We start from the raw sequence: 19,955 nt of genomic DNA, 5'->3' as shown, positions 1-19,955 counted from the left end.
AGAAGTGGTAGAGGGTACCACATTGGAGGATGAAGATAAACACATACAAAAATTATTCATGCCAGCCTCCCAAAATACTTCTCATGAAAGGCTTATAACTGTAAATCCACATACTCACACAGAGTCGGCAATAGGCATACTCACACACATGCACACATGCCCATACCCATGTCTGACACCCTGCATCAGAGAAGACTGACAGAGCCAAAACAAAACAAAAACTATCTCATAGAAATACACAGGCAAGGACACTTAATCAATGACAATTAATAAATTAAACCCAAAGGCCTGAGAGAATGTCAGTCCTCAGTTTAGTGTAAGTGTCTCTGAAGGAGGAACACTTGATTGTAATCGGTAAGCTGTAGCAGAGCTTTTGGGCAGCTACAGCAAACACACAATCTCACTTTCCCCTTAACCTCTACCAAGGGATGCTGGTCTTTTGGTTGAGGCACCAGGGGCCCTGAGTGGAGAGAGAGGGCCCAAACAGGATCACTTTAGTCTTTCTCTAATTTAATTGGAAACACTTGAGGCAGTCAGCGATTGCTGAGATGGCATCCATAATACCTTAAGTTTACAAAATTGTGAGTTGACAGTGACCCAACCTGGTTTGTTCAGAGAACAATTTAAACAAGTCAAAGTACAGTGGATTTAATGTTGCAGTACGACTAGATATTTAATTTTTCTCATATTTAACACAAGTCACTACAGCCTCTCTCTATTCCAAGCACAAGTAACTCCATGATCCAACTGTGTTGATTTTTCTGTTGGTTTTTAATGAGACATTTATTGAGTTTATTTCATACTAAACTTATTTAAACCTCCATTTTGAGAGAAGATTTGGGGTTTTTCAACTGTCAGCAGATCTGGGATGTAAAGCCTTTCCTAAATAAGTAACTTTTACTGCCCGTCATACCTTGAGATAACTAAATTGTGATGTGTCGTTCTTAGAAGAGGTCACAAACAAATCCAGCATTTTGCTTTATTAATTATTTTATTATGTTTAAAAAGCTAAGTCTGCCTGTGGCCAAAGAACAGAAAACAATGTCATCTTACATAAACCACATTTGTTTTTAAGTAATAATTTCCACTTTCAGTGGAAGCTGAGTTTGGCAATATGTTTATTGAGCAGTATACCATTTTAATGCTACCTTCCCACATATAAGTTCAAGCACTTCTGTTTTCCCATGGGCATTTTCTCGGTCGGCAGCTGCTGTCCTATAACCAGCCATGATCCTCCAGACTGCTGTTCTCACTCTGCTCCTTTGCTCTGTCCACAGTTTCACTCTACAGGTAAGCATCAGCACACATTTTACATTAATATGGACAGAAAGATTTAATCTATTCCTCGTCACACTGATCAGTGTGATAAATTCTGATATTTTGCTCTCCCAAGTTAAATTTTTCTTCAGAGAGATAAAATAATCAGCAGTGAAAAGAAACATTACATTAATACAGATTTATTTTTAGGTTTTTCTTTTCTTTTTTGGCTTAATTGTGGGGAAATTGATGTGGAAATTGCATTAGAATCTAATCCCATGCAGGGGTGCAAACACTAGAAAGAAGAAATACTGGTTCACATCATGCTCCCACATTCTTCTCTGCGTGTTTACCTCTGTAGGACCTGCACTTTACCACAGTAGATTGTAATTAATGCAAGATCTCTGCTGGAAGTAAACTTTCTATCTGAACACAACATCACCATGGTTCCACATCCATTCAACTGTATTTAACCAGATTTTTAAAAACTCTCTTTCTTCTTACAGGCTTCTTCTGAAAGGAGTGATGAATCCTCATGTAAGATGTGGCTACGTTTTATTTGGTAAAATGCCTTAAAATGTCTTTTACATCATGCAACTGATACATGAACAAAGTGTTTCTGTTCCACAGGCCACACCGCTGAGGATGACGACCTCAGTGTCTCCACACTGTTAGAGAAGGCCAATGCTAATCTTGGTATGTTCACATCCACTGCATGTCCACCAACATATGTACAGTAATTGAGGAAAAGAAAAACATAATTTAACCTTAAACACAGAGCTGTAAAAACATCAAACTTACAGAGTGGAAGAGCTTGTATTTGACCTGCCCGTATAGTCGAAGAAAATGCAAATGCAGTACATTAAAAATTGTAGACCTTCCTCATGTTGTTTTGTAGGAAAGAACTTGGATGAGCCTCTGGTGATGTATGGAGACATAGCAGTGGCAACGGGTCTTCAGAACGCTGATCCCTGCACAGCAAGAGGCTGTCTGTGGCCTAAATCCCCAGATGGCAACGTCTACATACCGTACCGCATCTCTTCGCAGTACTGTAAGTCTCAACAAGCATGCAGGATGTTTATTTAGCTTCAGTATCTGTGAATTGAGTTTGTAAATTAGAGTCCACCAATATCACATGAGCACTTTTTGACAACAGTAATAGAAGGCTGGCGAAAGCAGTAAATAATTGCCTAGTAATAGCAGTACCTGTTGTGGTACTAGTCACTGTATAGTAAAAGTAGTGGTTGCAGTGATGGTTATAGTAATAATAGTAGTACTGGTAGTAGTATTCATAGGACACAAGTATTAGTAGCAATATTAGTAGTGGCAGTAACAAATGCAACTCACTAAGCTCATAACAAATATTTCTATCAAATATTTCTAACTGTTAAGCCCAAGGAGAGAGAGACACCATCATCAGAGGTCTGCAGTCATTTGCTCGATCCACCTGCATCCGCTTCACCCCCTTAAACAGACAGAGGGACTTTGTGGACATCGACTCTCGTTCAGGGTATGGATCACATATGCTCCATATGCATACAAGAATGCACTCAGAGACCCTATTTACACCCCAAGCTGGCTGATTTCTCATCAAACACGGTGTCTCAGGTCAAGGGAAGCAACGTGACGCATTCTTAAGGGGTTGCTGACATGGTTTGTACTTTCATTTGCTGCTCTCTTTCAGGTGTTACTCATTTGTAGGGCGTCGGGGTAATGGCCAGATACTGTCTTTGAAACGTCGGGGCTGTGTCTACAAATCAACCATCCAACATGAGCTCCTCCATGCCCTGGGCTTCGACCATGAACAGACACGGTCTGACAGGGATGAGCATGTTCGCATCCTGTTGCAGAACGTAATTCCTGGTGGGTTGCATTACAGACACAGTCTTCACCAACAATTTGGAAAAGGGTTTCATTATGTAGAGCACAGATGAAACTTTAAGTATATAAAGAAGAAGAAGAAGAAGAAAATAAGGAAATACAAATGTAATTTCAGCAGGGGTATAGTAGCTGGGGATGTGAATTATGGGCTTATCAATAACTCTACAATGAACAGCCATATGTACAGAGATAGTGACATACATATAGTTTCCTGCAGATATAAGCATTCATTATTTTTTCACTACCTGCAGGAAAGGAGCATAATTTCAGGAAGATTGAGACCAACAACCTTGGTACTCCGTATGACTACAACTCCGTCATGCACTATTCAAGGTAGCGTCTCAGTTTTCCCATTGAACTTAGTAATAATACAGTACATAGGAGAAGTTACTGGACATTGCATTGATTCTTTTTCTCGATGCTGGCCACAAAGAGATCCTTTCCTAATGCAAGTCCAAAGAGACAATAAACAGTTCACAGTCCTCATTCACAATTTATTAGAAAGCTCAGCTGAGGCTAACATGAGGTTTTGAGCATTCAGAGTTGGACAGTTCAAACGGTTATCTTCCAAAGCTACACTGTTTTAACAAAATTCCCATCAAGGAAACAGTGTGTGAAAACATAAATAGGGAACTTTGTACTGAAAAGGCTAAAACCTTGACTAAAACTATTAGCTTACACTTACAATCTCTTGACGGCCAACATGAATAGAATCCAGTAACTATTTAAATGTACAGATGGGCATGTAAATTCTGTTTGAAGACAGATTTGAAAAAATATGAACCTAGTGTTTTACATATATGACATGACCTTACAAAGTTGTTGTAGTGAACATGTTGTCTGTTTACAGATCCAGCAGACAGCAGCAACATTGGCATTCTAATGTTCAATATTCACTCCCCTTTTAACTCATGGTCTCAGTCTCATCCAGCTCTTGAGGGAAATTTGTGGCTCTTGGATTTAGATGTGAGGTTTGTGGTGCCTGGTGTACAGTTTAAACCTCTCACCAACTCATCAACTATTGCTTTGCACCATAGGTTTGCTTTCTCCAAGAACTGCCAGCCAACCATCGTTCCCATCCCTGACGAAAATGTCCCCATCGGCAGGGCCACTCAGATGAGTCCTAATGACATCCTTCGGGTGAACCGCCTTTACAAATGCAGTATGTACTTTTGTACACATCCAACCTACCCTACCCTCCAACCCACACCCAACTAATTAACTACATACTATTTCACTCTCATCTGTCTTCCTACCTACCTAGCTGGCTACCTGCTAGCCTACTTACCTACTGATAATACTCTCTTGTACTATCTTCCTACTGACAAAATAGTGTCAGTGACTAGTGAACACAGACCTAGACAGATCTTTTTGAATTCTTTGCAGATTCAACTGCTTACGGACGTCCCCTGGCACCCATGCAAAGACACCATTTCCTTGAGTAATGACAGTAAGTGAGTTTGGATGTTTTTCTCTAACGTGCTCTACAGATACCATCATCAGTGTGGTTTAAAGTAAATCTAACAGCATAATCACAGTTAGTGTCACCATTAACATGCTTACACTATGGTTTCTTAAATAACAGATATGTAACTTAAGAACTCCAAATGTCTTACTGTGTGTGCATGCCTATGTGTACTCTGAGGACCAGTCAGAGTTTTAAACCAGTGCAGTAAGGACATTTTGGCTTGTCCACACTTTCTCACACACCTTCAAAGGGCTCTTTGAGGGTTCAGACCTGGTGTTAGGGTTCTGGTTAGAATCAGGTTTAGGTTAGGGTTAGGGTAAGGGGCTAGAGAATGTATTATGTCAGTGACTGTCCTCACAAAGACTGAAGTGTAAATGTGTGTGGTCACTTACACATATTTATTAAACGTTAACATCAGATATCTTTTTCCAACAGGAAATCAAGAGGGAGAGGAGGAAGATCGGAACAGCTTTTCTCCAAAATAGACCAGAAATGAATCTTGCGCTTAATGAACATGCTTTAATGGAATTCTGAATTTGATTAAATGAACTTTTGTGCTGTCCTAATGAGAAATGAAAAGCAGCAGCTCTCCAATGATATCATCACAGATTTATGCTTACATGAAAAAACTGCTTACAAGCTTCCGTATACTGAAAATGAATAAAAAGATATATATGCATTTATTAAGCTCGTCATCTTGTTTCAGTGTGCTACTGCCCATACAAGGAAAAGATATGTGACTAAAAGTTGTGCCAGGAGCTACCTCAAAAATCAGCATTCTTCCAGAAGCAGAACTCAGAGTGAACCTCTGCGGGTGATCAGCAATATTCACATTTTCCATCAGTCTCATAAAGTTGGCCTTCATGAACAGGGTACCAGTGTTCATGAACAGGTGATCAAATGTAGCACTTCTCAAAAGATATACCTTTGGTAAATATTATATCTTTGGAAAGAGCCACTGATCTGGGCGTAAATATAGCTTCATTCATAAATACCTGAGGTCAACTGAACCATTAGAGCTGGACTCTCATCACACTTTTTAGCAACCCTGTGTTAAAAGAATACATTCCATGGAAACTTTGAAAACAAATGGTGGTAAATTTGATGGTAAAGTGATGGTAAGTGTCCTTTTTCCCACACATGATGGTATGGAGGTGTTTCTATCTGTGTATGTGTCTGTACATTATGTGACTGATAAGCCTGGCAGTTCAGCTGATTCCTCAGGTTTTGGAGTACTCTGATAATCTATCTGTTTTCAGGTTCTCTGCTCTGACTCTGCTGCTTCTGTCTGCCTGCTGTTGGGCCGACAATGAGGTGGGACCATCTCCAGGCCCATATTGTATCACAGTGTAGATATTATTGCATGTTTAAAGCTGTTGTGTTAGACATCATTAACACTGAGTTCAGCTGCTGCTGTAACTTGTACTCTCACAGTCACAGCCCTGATCCTGTCTCACAGAGGAAGCCTGTATCTTTCATTCATGTCATCAAAGTTCAGTTTGTGTTCACTAATAAATGAAAGCAGGGTGTTTTGTGGCACAGACCAGCCCTTAAAGAAGAAGAGTGCTGTGCAGAGAAACAGCACCTTAGCTTCTGTTCTGCTGACGGTGTATCCCTTAAGCTGTTGTCTCTGTAGCTTGGATAATGTAATGTGATCATTCCATTTTAAGACACAGTATTTGGTTATTTGGCTGAAGAAGTCTGTGAACTTTTAGCTGTAATTTCATGTTGTGTTTCTCTGAATTGACATGTTTGTGTTTTCTCTCCCACCTGCAGGCAGGTATGTAATCCATTCTAATGATCACATCTGTTGTATTGACATGTACAGTATTGGGACTGTTGTATTTTATCCAAAGTAAAACTGTGTTGTTGTGTTGATGTCACTGATCAGAGGACATTGCTGAGGAGGACACAGCGGACCTTTCTGTCTCTGAGCTTCTGGAGAGAGCCAACAGTAATCTGAGTGAGTGTGAGCTGCTGTTGATGTTTCAACTCAGTTTCTTCTAGCTATTTTTAGTGGCTGTTGAACGGGTTTGTAAGTTGCTGTATGATGTGTTCTAGTCCGCTCTGACAATGATCCCATCCTGACTGAAGGAGACATCGCCATCGACAGGGAGGCCGAGAAAAACGCTGACCCCTGCACCAGCCGAGGCTGCATGTGGGGCAAGTGGATGGATGGGAAGGTCTACATCCCTTATTACATCACCAATCACTTCTGTGAGTATCAGCTAAAGATCAGGGAAACCAGTCTGCTCTGTTTATATACATACAGCAGGTTTTCACTGGTTGTAGCAGCTTCTTTGTCAAAAGCTTTGAGTGAGATCGAGCAGAGATCAAACTCTTCAGTTACCAGCATCAGACGGGCACAATTTCTGCTGATTGTTAATAGTAAACTTTTGGGGATGAACATGAAAAACACATTATAAAAAATTTACAAATGGATTCTAAGAAGCAATCCTAGCAGCCTAGCAACATCAAGGCTACAAACAACCCATAATGCAACAAAGGAGCTTTTGTCCCACTGGTGATCTCTACATTCATAAAGAATATCTGCTGCTGTGAATACATAATTGTCTGGAATATGATACGACCTCCACTTTTTCAAACGTCATTTCCAGATGAAAATATCATCATATACTGGAGCCAACATGTCCCTCTGCTTTGTTGTATGGTGGGATGGTAAAATGCTAAATGTTGTGTGCCGTTATCCTGCCAGCCTCCCGTGAGAATTCAATTCAATTCAATTCAATTCAATTTTATTTATATAGCACCTTCCACAATCAAAATTGTCTCAAAGCGCTTTACAGAGACCCAGAGCCTGACCCCAGAGCAAGCACTTAAGGCGACAGTGGCAAGGAAAAACTCCCCTTTAACAGGAAGAAACCTTGAGCAGAACCTGGCTCAGATGGGGGACCCTCCTGCCGATGGCCGGGCTGGGTGAAAGGAGGAAAAGGAGGAAGATAGGACAGCTAGGAATGGAGGAGAGGGGGAGAAGGACATGCAGCATAATACAGACAATGGACAATATTAGTGGGTCAGCATTTACATTACAGTTAGTGAACAGTTATTGGATAATGTATGCTCAGCAGATTACAGTTATAATAGGAAACAGAGCACAGAGGCAAAAAGCTGTCATGACTGGTAATTATTTACGTTACAGTCTGCAAAGAATATTAATCCAATATTTATCTGTAGCAGAATGGAACATTAAACATGTAAGAAATGGATCATTGTGAACAATAAACAGCAGCAGGTGGGTGGAGCCAGGACCACAGAACATGCAGCTCCGGAGCCAGAGATACCTGCAGAAAGGTACAGAGACAGAGAGACCAGAGAGAAACAAGCACAGGACTACGGGACAGAGAGGACACAGAGTTAATGACATGTAATAAAGGCTAATAAATTTGAGAGTGGGACTGAGGAGAGAAAGAGAGAGAAGAAGAAGTGCGCAGTAGATCATGGGATGTCCCCCAGCAGCCTAGGCCTATAGCAGCATAACTAGGGGATGATTCAGTTGCCTGAGCCAGCCCTACTAAGGGCTATATCCTTAACTGTAACAGTGTCTATAAAGATAATTGTGACTAACTATAAGTTTAATAAATAACTAGGACTGTAACTACAACTAATTATAAGCTTTGTCAAACAAGAAGGTTTTAAGCTTAGTTTTAAAATTAGAGAGGGTGTCTGCTTCCTGAACCCAAACTGGCAGTTGGTTCCATAGGAGAGGGGCCTGATAGCTAAAGGCTTGGCCTCCCATTCTACTTTTAGAGATTTTGGGAACCATAAGCATTCAAAGTAAACTGCAGAAAAGGAAATTCAAATACGGTTCAGATAAAAGACACCGATCTGATGCTGTGTCAAGATTTATTCCCCCTGAAAAGCAACACAAACCTAATGTGAAGAACATGATAATATAACCTTGTAGCCAGGCAAGAACAGTGACAGTAGACAGTTCTGTAAAATATATACACTGTGGTATTGTAGTGTGCTGCGATCCTGTCTAGGAAACAGATCCATTTTGAAACCAAAGAAAGCAGAAACATTAGACAGGTGAAGAAACAAAACTGTTCAAACTAATGTTAAAAGTCTTAAAAAAAAGACCATGTTTCTCAGAAATCTTCCAGAAGCTTTATACCCAGAATGAAGATCTATACCCAGAATGTACAAGAGCACTTTATCGTCCTGAGACATATTCACAGATAGAGTTTGCTTTCTAACGAACCAAGGCGCAGTAGGTTGTGATATGTTGACTTGCTAGAGATAACAGCTAGTTAGCTGTCAGCCAGGCAGCTCAGGTCCTGCTCACAGCCTCCGTGTTGCATTTGAGGACAATTTCCTGATGTGACAGTGAAGTGATTTGTAGTGGCTTTGTGGACCTGTTTCACGGTAAAAGGTCAGGAACGTGCAAGTGTTTCTACGTGCAAACGTTTTGTTTTACAGCCAACCACTATATTAGCTTTCTGTCTTTATGTATCGCAAATAACACATTAATATTATTTACAGTTACGTTTGCCAGTACGGTTCTCAGGGACGTGTGTTCCTGACTGACCGGTGCCTTTTGGCCCACAAAAATAGCTAACGCTAGCTAAAGTCTATGTTTATTTTATTTTATTTATTTCATTTAGCCAACTGATTTTTAGCCTGACACTTAAATATTTTAAAAGTAAGTAAGTAGCGAACAGAGATTTTTTTTTTTTGTGACGTGTAAAAACTGTACTGAATGTAACTGACAAAGTAAACAAAACACTGAAGAGAAAATGACAAGTGGACTACATGTGTCAAAAAGAAACCAGGAGGTGTGGGGTTGTCGCAGTTTGCAGAGAGATAATTAAAGGCCATACAGAGAGCATTTACAGTGCATGTTCAAGTTGAATTGGAAGTGTTATGGATATGTACTCGTCAGGTTCCATTTTGATTTAACAAAAAGTCATTGTGGGAATTAGTCAATCCAAACATGAGTAACCCGCTCGTTGTAGTATATAACTCCGACTCTTTTGTTTGTATGTGTGTGTGTGTGTGTGTGTTTGTGTTCATCTGGTTTTCCCATGGTGAGACAAGCAGACTATAGCTTCTGATGTTTTGTGGTAATGTGACAATAGTTTTTCCTGCTTGTCAGTAGGAACATGAAGCTCCTTCAAGCAAAAATTTGTTCGTATTTAAATAGTGGTGACCAAATTCAGGTAAATCTACTGAGTTGTAGTTTTACATACTTTGTTTTCCCCTAAACAAAGTAATGTTTACATTCAGTGTTTCTCACCTAAAGGCATTGTGCGTATCCTTCAGCCCTTGCAAACTTGAGTGCATTTTTTCTGTCATTAAGAAAATGAAAACAAAAGTGACAAAACCTGCCAAACCTATATATTCAATTCAAGCGTTTGCATTCATGTTCACATGCACATGCATAATACTAATAAAACAGGGATCCACTGGTAAAAACATGGCTCCATAGTGCTAGTAATGGTCAGAAATGCCACCAGACACCTTTTAAATTCAAATCAATTCACTTTATTTATACAGCACTTTGAAGAGTAAGCTTACAACCTTATAGAGATCGACCCAACATTTCCCACCATGAGCAAGCCCCTGGTGACAGTAGAGATGGAAAACTGTGAAGCAAACCGTATTTCTTACTAACACATTCTACCTCAGAAGAATGCACGACACAATCATCTGTACTGTGTACCTGCCAGAGAGTGCTGAAATCATGATGGCTCGTCACTCATGTAGGTTCATTCTCTGCATCACTGTGAAGCAAAACTGAATGTGACCAGACCATCACTTCAGCACTTGAACATGACAGCAGGCCATGTGCAATAAACAATGTTCACTGTGTCTGTATATATTATGTACACACTGTATATTTCTATCCTGGATATATTTATTTATTTATCTTTTGCTGTACTGTGATTTGTATGCCTTCTTTTGCACTGATGACAGTATCTCAATTTTGTTGTACTTTTGTACAAAGTATGATTGTGCAATGACAATAAAGATTTATCATTGGTAATGATAAGTCTTCCTTGGCCCATGCCCCATCCCTCCACCATGTCTGGTGCAAATCAGTTCAATACATTTTCATAATCCTGCTGACAAATAAACAAGCAAACAAAAAGACAAACATAACCCCTTTGGTGGAGATAATAAGACAGGAAATGTCAAGCAGCTATAGATTTTCTGTTGTTCCAAGTGTCATTAGATTTTTTTTGAAAAGACAAAAGGACATTATTTATGCCCTCGCACATTTATACAGTGTTTTCTCTTCTTTTATTTGGCCTGTTTAAAAATCTGATGCTGTAAACTTCTACTCACATCAATGAATAAAACATGCATAACTTTTTGTTTAAAAGGGCTTGTAGATAACAAGAGCAAAACGGAGACAGAATGTGAATTAAAGAGAACAACATATGCAATTCTGAGACAAGTTTCCACTAGCACTTAACTCAATACACATGTCACAACACACAACCACAATATCTCGATTTAGAAATGTCTTGGTCTCCTTCTTGCAGTATGATGAGAAGTTGTTGCAGCAGAGTGGATCGCATAAGGTCAGTGTTACAGAGCTGATGCACTGTCTTAAGAACACTGGCCATAAATGAAATATTTAAGGGTTATTTTACAGTATTTATTATTATTGTTATTATTTATTATTTGTAAATGCACAAGAAGGTGATTGCTATTAACTGTTACAGGTCATTTTCTTCTTTCTTTCTTTCTTTTTTCTTTCTTTTTTTGCAGATTTTACTTGTATTTCATAGTTTTTGCAGTATTCTGTTAATTTAATAGAAATGAATTACATATATTTGTGTGTATGTATATGAAATAGTACTTTGTTTCTTAATTTTTTGCATTTGTATTTTGATTATTGTCATCTCCAACTCTATTAGATAACAGCTCAGGCAGCCAATATTCAGACAATATTAAAACACATCTGGCTAATAATAATTAAAAAAAGCAAAATCTTAATGCAAAGCAGTACAATCTGTGCAAGGTGTGTTCCTGTTTTTGAAAGTCTTTGCAAGACTATGTGTGTAGACCAAACATATTGCAACGGTGCGCACATTTTGGGGAAGTTGTACAAACACAAAAAAAACTTTTGCACCTCCACCTCTGACAACCTCTGACAACATAAATTAAAATAAAAATGAAATACATGAATGACAATGTGATTAATCCATCCATCCATCCATTGTCTATACCGCTTAATCCGTCAGGGTCGTGGGGAGCTGGAGCCTATCCCAGCTGACTATGGGCGAGAGGAAGGGTACACCCTGGACTGTTCGCCAGCCAATTGCAGGGCTGACACACAAAGACAGACAACCACACACGCTCACACTCGCCGGGATACCCAGAGAGAACCCACGCAGGCACAGGGAGAACATGCAAACTCCGCACAGAAGAGCCCATACCAGGGTTCAAACCTGGGACCCTCTTGCTGTGAGGCGACAGTGCTAACCACTGCACCAGTGTGATTAATTTTAATGTAATTTGTAGAAGTAACTTCCAACTGTAACTCAGTGTCTGCCTAAGGTTTCATTGGGTTGTTGTTTATTGATAAGCCATAATTCACAGACCTCAGTTACAGAAATATATACCTCAATTATACAAATTATATATATAATATAAGCTCCCAGTTTCTAACATGAGAGTTTGACCCTAAGAGGAGGTTATATTTATTGTGAAATCATTCAGGGTTTCGTTGAATTTACTTTCAGTGCAAGATTACATACATCACTGATGTAATATGACAAACACATTAATGGGTTGCAGGTTACTTTCTTTATAACGTTAAAGTGCTAAAGGGTTCTTATGACAATCCTGTTCAGTTGTTCTTAAATGGAAAAGTCTGCTGCCTTTTTTTCCAGAAGTGGTAGAAGGTAACACATTGGAGGAGGAAGATAAACACATGCAAAAATCATTCATGCCAGCCTCCCAAAATACTTTTCATGAAAGGCTTGTAACTGTAAATCCCCATACACATACTCACACAGAGTCGGCAATAGACATACTCACACACATGCACACATGCCCATACCCATGTCTGACACCCTGCATCAGAGAAGACTGACAGAGCCAAAACAAAAACTATCTCATAGAAATACACAGGCAAGGACACTTAATCAATGACAGTTAATAAATTAAACCCAAAGACCACTTCAGTCTTGCTGTAATTTAATTGGAAACACTTGAGGCAGTTGGCAGTTGCTGAGATGGCATCCATAATACCTTAAGTTTACAAAATTAAAATCAGTTTGTGAGTTGACAGTGTCTCAGCTTGGTTTGTTCAGAGAACAATTTAAACAAGTCAAAGTACAGTGGATTTAATGTTGCAGTGCGACTAGATGTCGTTAGCTAACCCATTTCAAATTTCTCTGTGGCAACTGGCCATAGCAACACACATGGATTCACCTGTTCAGAGACAGATAGCCCTACATAGTAGAATAATTAACCAGGTCAGTGACTTCATCTTCCTCTGTTTCTTTCCAGACCTGTACATGTTGTCACCTCGCTCTCTTGAAATGAAATAAATTGAACATTTACACATATATTGATATGGTTTCATGAATGAAAGTGGAAACCATCCAAATACACTCTGCCTTTATTTTTTCTCATATTTAACACAAGTCACTACAGCCTCTCTCTATTCCAAGCACAAGTAACTCCATGATCCAACTGTGTTGATTTTTCTGTTGGTTTTTAATGAGACATTTATCAAGTTTTTTCATACTAAACTTACTTATACCTCCATTTTGAGAGAAGATTTGGGGTTTTTCAAACTTCAGCAGATCTGGGATGTAAAACATTTCCTAAATAAGTAACTTTTCCTGCCTGTTATACTTTGAGATATCTAAATTGTGATGTGTCATTCTTAGAAGAGGTCACAAACAAAACCAGCGTTTTGCCTTATTAATGAATTAATTTTAACCATTTTCTTAGTCTGCTCCCGCCTGGGGCCAAAGAACAGAAAACAATGTCATCTTACATAAATCACATTCGTTTTTAAGTAATAACTGCCACTTTCAAGGGGAAGCTGAGTTTGGCAATATGTCTGTTGAGCAGTATTCCATTTTACTGCTACCTTCCCACCTATATAAGTTCAAGCACTTCTGTTTTCCCACGGGCATTTTCTCGGTCTGCAGCTGCTGTCCTATAACCAGCCATGATCCTCCAGACTGCTGTTCTCGCTCTGCTCCTCTGCTCTGTCCACAGTTTCACTATACAGGTAAGCATCAGCACACATTTTACATTAATATGGACAGAAAGATTTAATCTATTCCTCATTAAATAAAGACAAAAAAAACTACAATTAGTGTGATGAATTCTGATGTTTTACTCTCCCAAGTTCAGTTTTTCTTCAAAGAGATAAAATAATGAGCAGTGAAAAGAAACATTACATTAACAAAGGGGGTTTTGAGTGTGTTTGTTTTCTTTTTCTTAGTACTTATCTAGTATTTATTATTACAATTTATTGTTATTTTTTTATGTTGACCTTCACTCTCCTGATCCCAGGAAACACTGTCTCATTTTGTCTCCACTGCAGTTGTTTATACGGCAAAGTGACAATAATGTCTGATTTGATTTGATCTGTGTGTGCGTGTGTGTGTGAATCACTCACACACACACGCACACCTCTACACACTCACACACACACCCTCTTTCGATCCATTTAATTATTTCACACACACACACAAACAAATCACTCTTGGTTTCCCCTGGTGGTCACATGGCTCCATAGAAAACAATGGCAAAAATACAGAATTTCATGCATCAGCCTGCAATGGGAAAACGGTTCAATCTGGTGAAATACAGTAAAAATGTCAAATATCACCACTTTTCTTCAAAATGAAATGCTGACATTACAGAATGCATGGTTTTATACTGTGATGGCAGTGAGATTAAAAAATATGGTTTTAATGGAAGTCATTTTTGCCACAAGAGTGTCCAGGGTTAGTATCGGGCACTACATAAAAAATACTAATGCAATCAAATCAATTTTGTTGTTAATCTTTGACATATCCAAGACTCTAATCACCACCAAAGCCCCATCCCCTACAGTTTATTATATGGAAAATAATACATTTTTTGTATTTTTTGTAATAAATAAAATATTTCAAATAATTAAACTGGCATTTAAAGGGCTAAAATCCTGAAAATAGTTGAATGTTCGGTAGTTTTGAACAGGTGTGAAGTTGTTTAAGAGATTTATGAAAAAAAAGCAGAAAAAATATTGATGTATGATGATTTAATAGCAGTTTTTCTACGAGTATAGTTTTGGCCACGAGGGGTTCCAAAGGGTGCAAAATGCATCAATAGAGTATTAATGACACGTAAGAGTAAAAGACACTGGATTTTAAAAATTTTACTGAAAAGAAAATTTCCTTCAAAAATTCATGCCACAAGCTGTAACAGCCAAAATGATCACCAAATCAAAAAAAAAAAAGTTGCAAAAGATGTACAAAAAAGAACAGAAGGGGGCACAAGGGTTAAAGTAATAGATCTACTGGAAGTAAACTTTGTATCTGAACATAGCATCACCATGGTTCCACATCCATTCAACTGTATTTAACCAGCTTTTTTAAAACTCTGTTTCTTCTTACAGGCCTCTTCTGAAAGGAGTGACGAATCCTCAGGTAAGACATGGCTACGTTTCATCTGGTAAAATGCCTTAAGTTTTACATCATGCGACTGATACATGAACAAAGTGTTTCTGTTCCACAGGCCACACCGCTGAGGATGACGACCTCAGTGTCTCTACACTGTTAGAGAAGGCCAATGCTAATCTTGGTATGTTCACATCCACTGCATGTCCACTAACGTATGAACTGCAATTGAGGACAAGAAAAACATCATCTAACCTTAATCATAGAGCTGTAAAAACATCAAACTTACAGTGTGGAAAAGCTTGTATTTGACCTGCCCGTATAGTCGAAGAAAATGCAAATACAGTACATTAAAAATCATAGACCTTCCTGATGTTGTTTTGCAGGAAAGAACTTGGATGAGCCTCTGGTGATGTATGGAGACATAGCAGTGGGAACAGGGCTTCAGAACGCTGATCCCTGCACAGCACGAGGCTGTCTGTGGCCTAAATCCCCGGATGGCAATGTCTACGTACCGTACCGCATCTCTTCGCAGTACTGTAAGCCTCAACAAGCATGCAGGATGTTTATTTAGCTTCAGTATCTGTGAATTGAGTTTGTAAATTAGAGCCCACCAATATCACATGCAGGCTTTTTGACAGCAGTAATAGAAGGCTGGTGGTAGCAGTAAATAATTGCCTAGTAATAGTAGTACCTGTTGTGGTACTAGTCACTGTATAGTAAAAGTAGTGGTTGCAGTGATAGTTATAGTAATAATAGTAGTACTGGCAGTAGTATTCATAGGACGCAAGTATTAGTAGCAATATTAGTAGTGGTAGTAGCAAATGCAACTCACTAAGCTCATAACAAATACTATTTCTATCAAATATTTCTAACTGTTAAGCCCAAAGAGAGAGAGACACCATCATCAGAGGTCTGCAGTCATTTGCCCGATCCACCTGCATCCGCTTCACCCCCTTAAACAGACAGAGGGACTTTGTGGACATCAGCTCTCGTTCAGGGTATGGATCACATATGCTCCATATGCATACAATGCACTCAGAGACCCTATTTACACCCCAAGCTGGCTGATTTCTCATCAAACACGGTGTGTCTCAGGTCAAGGGAAGAAACGTGACGTATTCTTAAGGGGTTGCTGACATGGTTTGTACTTTCATTTGCTGCTCTCTTTCAGGTGTTACTCATTTGTCGGGCGTCGGGGTAATGGCCAGACAGTGTCTTTGAGTCGTCGGGGCTGTGTCTTCGAATCAATCATCCAACATGAGCTCCTCCACGCCCTGGGCTTCAACCATGAACAGACACGGTCTGACAGGGATGAGCATGTTCGCATCCTGTTGCAGAACGTAATTCCTGGTGGGTTGCATTACAGACACAGTCTTCACCAACAATTTGGAAAAGGGTTTCATTATGTAGAGCACAGATGAAACTTTAAGTATATAAAGAATAATAATAAGAAGAATATAAATATAAATAACCTCTCATCTAATGTCAGGGGATATAGTAGCTGGAATGTGAATGATGTGCTTATCAATAACTCTACAATGAACAGCCATATGTACAGAGATAGTGACATACTGCATATAGTTTCCTGCAGATATAAGCATTCATTATTTTTTTACTAACTGCAGGACAGGAGCATAATTTCAGGAAGATTCAGACCAACAACCTTGGTACTCCATATGACTACAACTCCGTCATGCACTATTCAAGGTAGCGTCTCAGTTTTCCCATTGAACTTAGTAATAATACAGTACATGTTACTGGACATTGTAGTGATTCTTTTTCTCAATGCTGGCCATGAAGAGAGCCTTTCCTAATGCAAGTCCAATCAAAGAGACAATAAACAGTTCACAGTCCTCATTCACAATTTATTCGAAAGCTCAGCTGAGGCTAACATGAGGTTTTGAGCATTCAGAGTTGGACAGTTCAAGTAGTTATCTTCCAAAGCTACACTGTTTTAACTGCAAAATTCCCATCAAGGAAACAGTGTGTGAAAACATAAATAGGGAACTTTGTACTGAAAAGGCTAAAACCTTGACTAAAACTATTAGCTTACACTTACAATCTGTTGATGGCCAACATGAACAGAATCCAGTAACTATTTAAATGTACAGATGGGCATGTAAATTCTGTTTGAGGACAGATTTGAAAAAATATGAACCTAGTGTTTTACATATATGACATGACCTTACAAAGTTGTTGTAGTGAACGTGTTGCCTGTTTACAGATCCAGCAGACAGCAGCAACATTGGCATTCTGATGTTCAATATTCACTCCCCTTGTAACTTATGATCTCAGTCTCTACCAGCTCTTGAGGGAAATATGTGGCTCTTGGATTTAGATGTGAGGTTTGTGGTGCCTGGTGTACAGTTTAAACCTCTCACCAACTCATCAACAATTGCTTTGCACCATAGGTTTGCTTTCTCCAGGAACAGGCAGCCAACCATCGTTCCCATCCCTGACGAAAATGTCCCCATCGGCAGGGCCACTCAGATGAGTCCTAATGACATCCTTCGAGTGAACCGCCTTTACAGATGCAGTATGTACCTCTCTACACATCCAACCTACCCTTCCCTCCCACCCACACCCAACTAATTGACTACACACTATTTCACTCTCATCTGTCTTCCTACCTACCTAGCTGGCTACCTGCTAGCCTACTCACCTACTGATAATACTGTACAATCTTCCAACTGACAAAATGCACAGACTAGTGAACACAGACCTAGACATATCTTTTTGAATTCTTTGCAGATTCAACTGCTTACGGACGTCCCCTGGCACCCATGCAAAGACACCATTTCCTTGAGTAATGACAGTAAGTAAGTTTGGATGTTTTTCTCTGATGTGCTCTATAGACACCATCATCAGTGTGGTTTAAAGTAAATCTAACAGCATAATCACAGTTAGTGTCACCATTAACATACTTACACTATGGTTTCTTAAATAACAGACATGTAACTTAAGAACTCCAAATGTCTTACTGTGTGTGCATGCCTATGTGTACTCTGAGGACCAGTCTGAGTTTTAAACCACTGGAGTGAGGACATTTTGGGAGGGTGAGGACATTATCTCTATAGACACTGTTACAGTTAAGGATATAGCCCTTAGTAGGGCTGGCTCAGGCAACTGAATCATCCCTTAGTTATGCTGCTATAGGCCTAGGCTGCTGGGGGACATCCCATGATCTACTGCACACTTCTTCTTCTCTCTCTTTCTCTCCTCAGACCCACTCTCAGATTTATTAGCCTTTATTACATGTCATTGAATTGAATTGAATTGTGAGAAGTGAGGACAAGCTAGAATTCAATTCAATTCAATTCAATTTTATTTATATAGTGCCTTCCACAATCAAAATTGTCTCAAAGCGCTTTACAGAGACCCAGAGCCTGACCCCAGAGCAAGCACTTAAGGCGACAGTGGCAAGGAAAACTCCCTTTTAACAGGAAGAAACTTTGAGCAGAACCTGGCTCAGATGGGGGACCCTCCTGCCGATGGCCGGGCTGGGTGAAAGGAGGAAAAGGAGGAAGATAGGACAGCTAGGAATGGAGGAGAGAGGGAGAAAGACATGCAGCATAATACAGACAATGTGGGTCAGTATTTGCATTACAGTTAGTGAACAGTTATTGGATAATGTGTGCTCAGCAGATTAGAATTATGAAACAGAGCACGGAGGCAAAAAGCTGTCATGACTGGTAATTATTTACATTAGTTTGCAAAGAATATTAATCAAATATTTATCTGTAGCAGAATGGAAAATTAAACATGTTAGAAATAGATCATTGTAAACAATAAACAGCAGCAGGTAGGTGGAGCCAGGACCACAGAACATGCAGCTCCGGAGCCAGAGATACCTTCAGAAAGGTACAGAGAAAGAGAGACCAGAGAGAAACAAGCACAGGACTACGGGACAGAGAGGACACAGAGTTAATGACATGTAATAAAGGCTAATACATTTGAGAGTGGGTCTGAGGAGAGAAAGAGAGAGAAGAAGAAGTGCGCAGTAGATCATGGGATGTCCCCCAGCAGCCTAGGCCTATAGCAGCATAACTAAGGGATGATTCAGTTGCCTGAGCCAGCCCTACTAAGGGCTATATCCTTAACTGTAACAGTGTCTATAGAGATAGTTGTGACTAACTATAAGTTTAATAAATAACTAGGACTGTAACTACAACTAATTATAAGCTTTGTCAAACACCTTCAAAGGGCTCTTTGAGGGTTCAGACCTGATGTTAGGGTTCTGGTTAGAATCAGGTTTAGGTTAGGGTTAGGGTAAGGGGCTAGAGAATGTATTATGTAATTGACTGTCCTCACAAAGACAGAAGTGTAAACATGCGTGTGGTCACTTACACGTATGTATTCAATGTTTTTAACATAAGATCTCTTTTTCCAACAGGAAATAAAGAGGGAGAGGAGGGAGATCGAAACAGCTGTTTATCTCCAAACAAGACCAGACATGAATCTTGCGCTTAATGAACATGCTTTAATGAAATTCTGAATTTGATTAAATGAACTTTTGTGCTGTCCTAACGAGAAATGAAAAGCAGCAGCTCTCCAATGATATCATCACAGATTTATGCTTACATGAAAAAACTGCTTACAAGCTTAGAAACACAGTATTCCGTATACTGAAAATGAATAAAAAGATATACATGCATTTATTAAGCTCGTCATCTTGTTTCAGTGTGCTACTGCCAAAACAAGGAAAAGATATGTGTGCAATATTCACATTTTCCATTATTCTCACA

The 19,955-nt window shown here is 39.4% G+C and overlaps 2 protein-coding genes and 1 pseudogene across 2 annotated transcripts in view; all 3 read left to right on the top strand.

Moving 5' to 3' along the window:
- Positions 1–1,184: 1,184 nt before the first annotated feature.
- Positions 1,185–5,285, top strand: LOC121178853 (annotated as a pseudogene).
- The window catches only part of mtch2 (mitochondrial carrier homolog 2), a 29,124-nt gene continuing 14,043 nt past the window's right edge, over positions 4,875–19,955 (top strand). The window contains exons 1-2 of the mRNA XM_041033428.1: positions 4,875–4,879; positions 6,171–6,174. The gene's annotated coding sequence lies outside the window, so the exon portion shown is untranslated. The remainder of the gene's footprint in view (positions 4,880–6,170; positions 6,175–19,955) is intronic.
- LOC121178981 (low choriolytic enzyme-like) lies at positions 13,707–19,864 on the top strand. Its single transcript, XM_041033551.1, has 10 exons — positions 13,707–13,829; positions 15,207–15,237; positions 15,326–15,391; positions 15,594–15,746; positions 16,091–16,208; positions 16,382–16,560; positions 16,836–16,917; positions 17,622–17,746; positions 17,962–18,025; positions 19,604–19,864. Exons 1-9 carry the CDS (start codon positions 13,767–13,769, stop codon positions 18,018–18,020), a joined length of 876 nt encoding a protein of 291 aa, XP_040889485.1. The 5' UTR covers positions 13,707–13,766; the 3' UTR covers positions 18,021–18,025; positions 19,604–19,864.

This window comes from Toxotes jaculatrix, chromosome 1, assembly GCF_017976425.1.
Source record: "Toxotes jaculatrix isolate fToxJac2 chromosome 1, fToxJac2.pri, whole genome shotgun sequence".
Lineage (NCBI taxonomy): Eukaryota > Metazoa > Chordata > Actinopteri > Toxotidae > Toxotes > Toxotes jaculatrix.
This window is presented reverse-complemented; position numbering and strand designations above follow the sequence as displayed.

Bases quoted from the DNA above. Each gene is read 5' to 3' on its own strand.
- LOC121178981 (XM_041033551.1), top strand. From the start codon at position 13,767: ATGATCCTCCAGACTGCTGTTCTCGCTCTGCTCCTCTGCTCTGTCCAC. The intron at 16,209-16,381 runs GTATGGATCACA...GCTCTCTTTCAG, and splicing joins GACATCAGCTCTCGTTCAGG to GTGTTACTCATTTGTCGGGC. The intron at 16,918-17,621 runs GTAGCGTCTCAG...TTTGCACCATAG, and splicing joins TCCGTCATGCACTATTCAAG to GTTTGCTTTCTCCAGGAACA.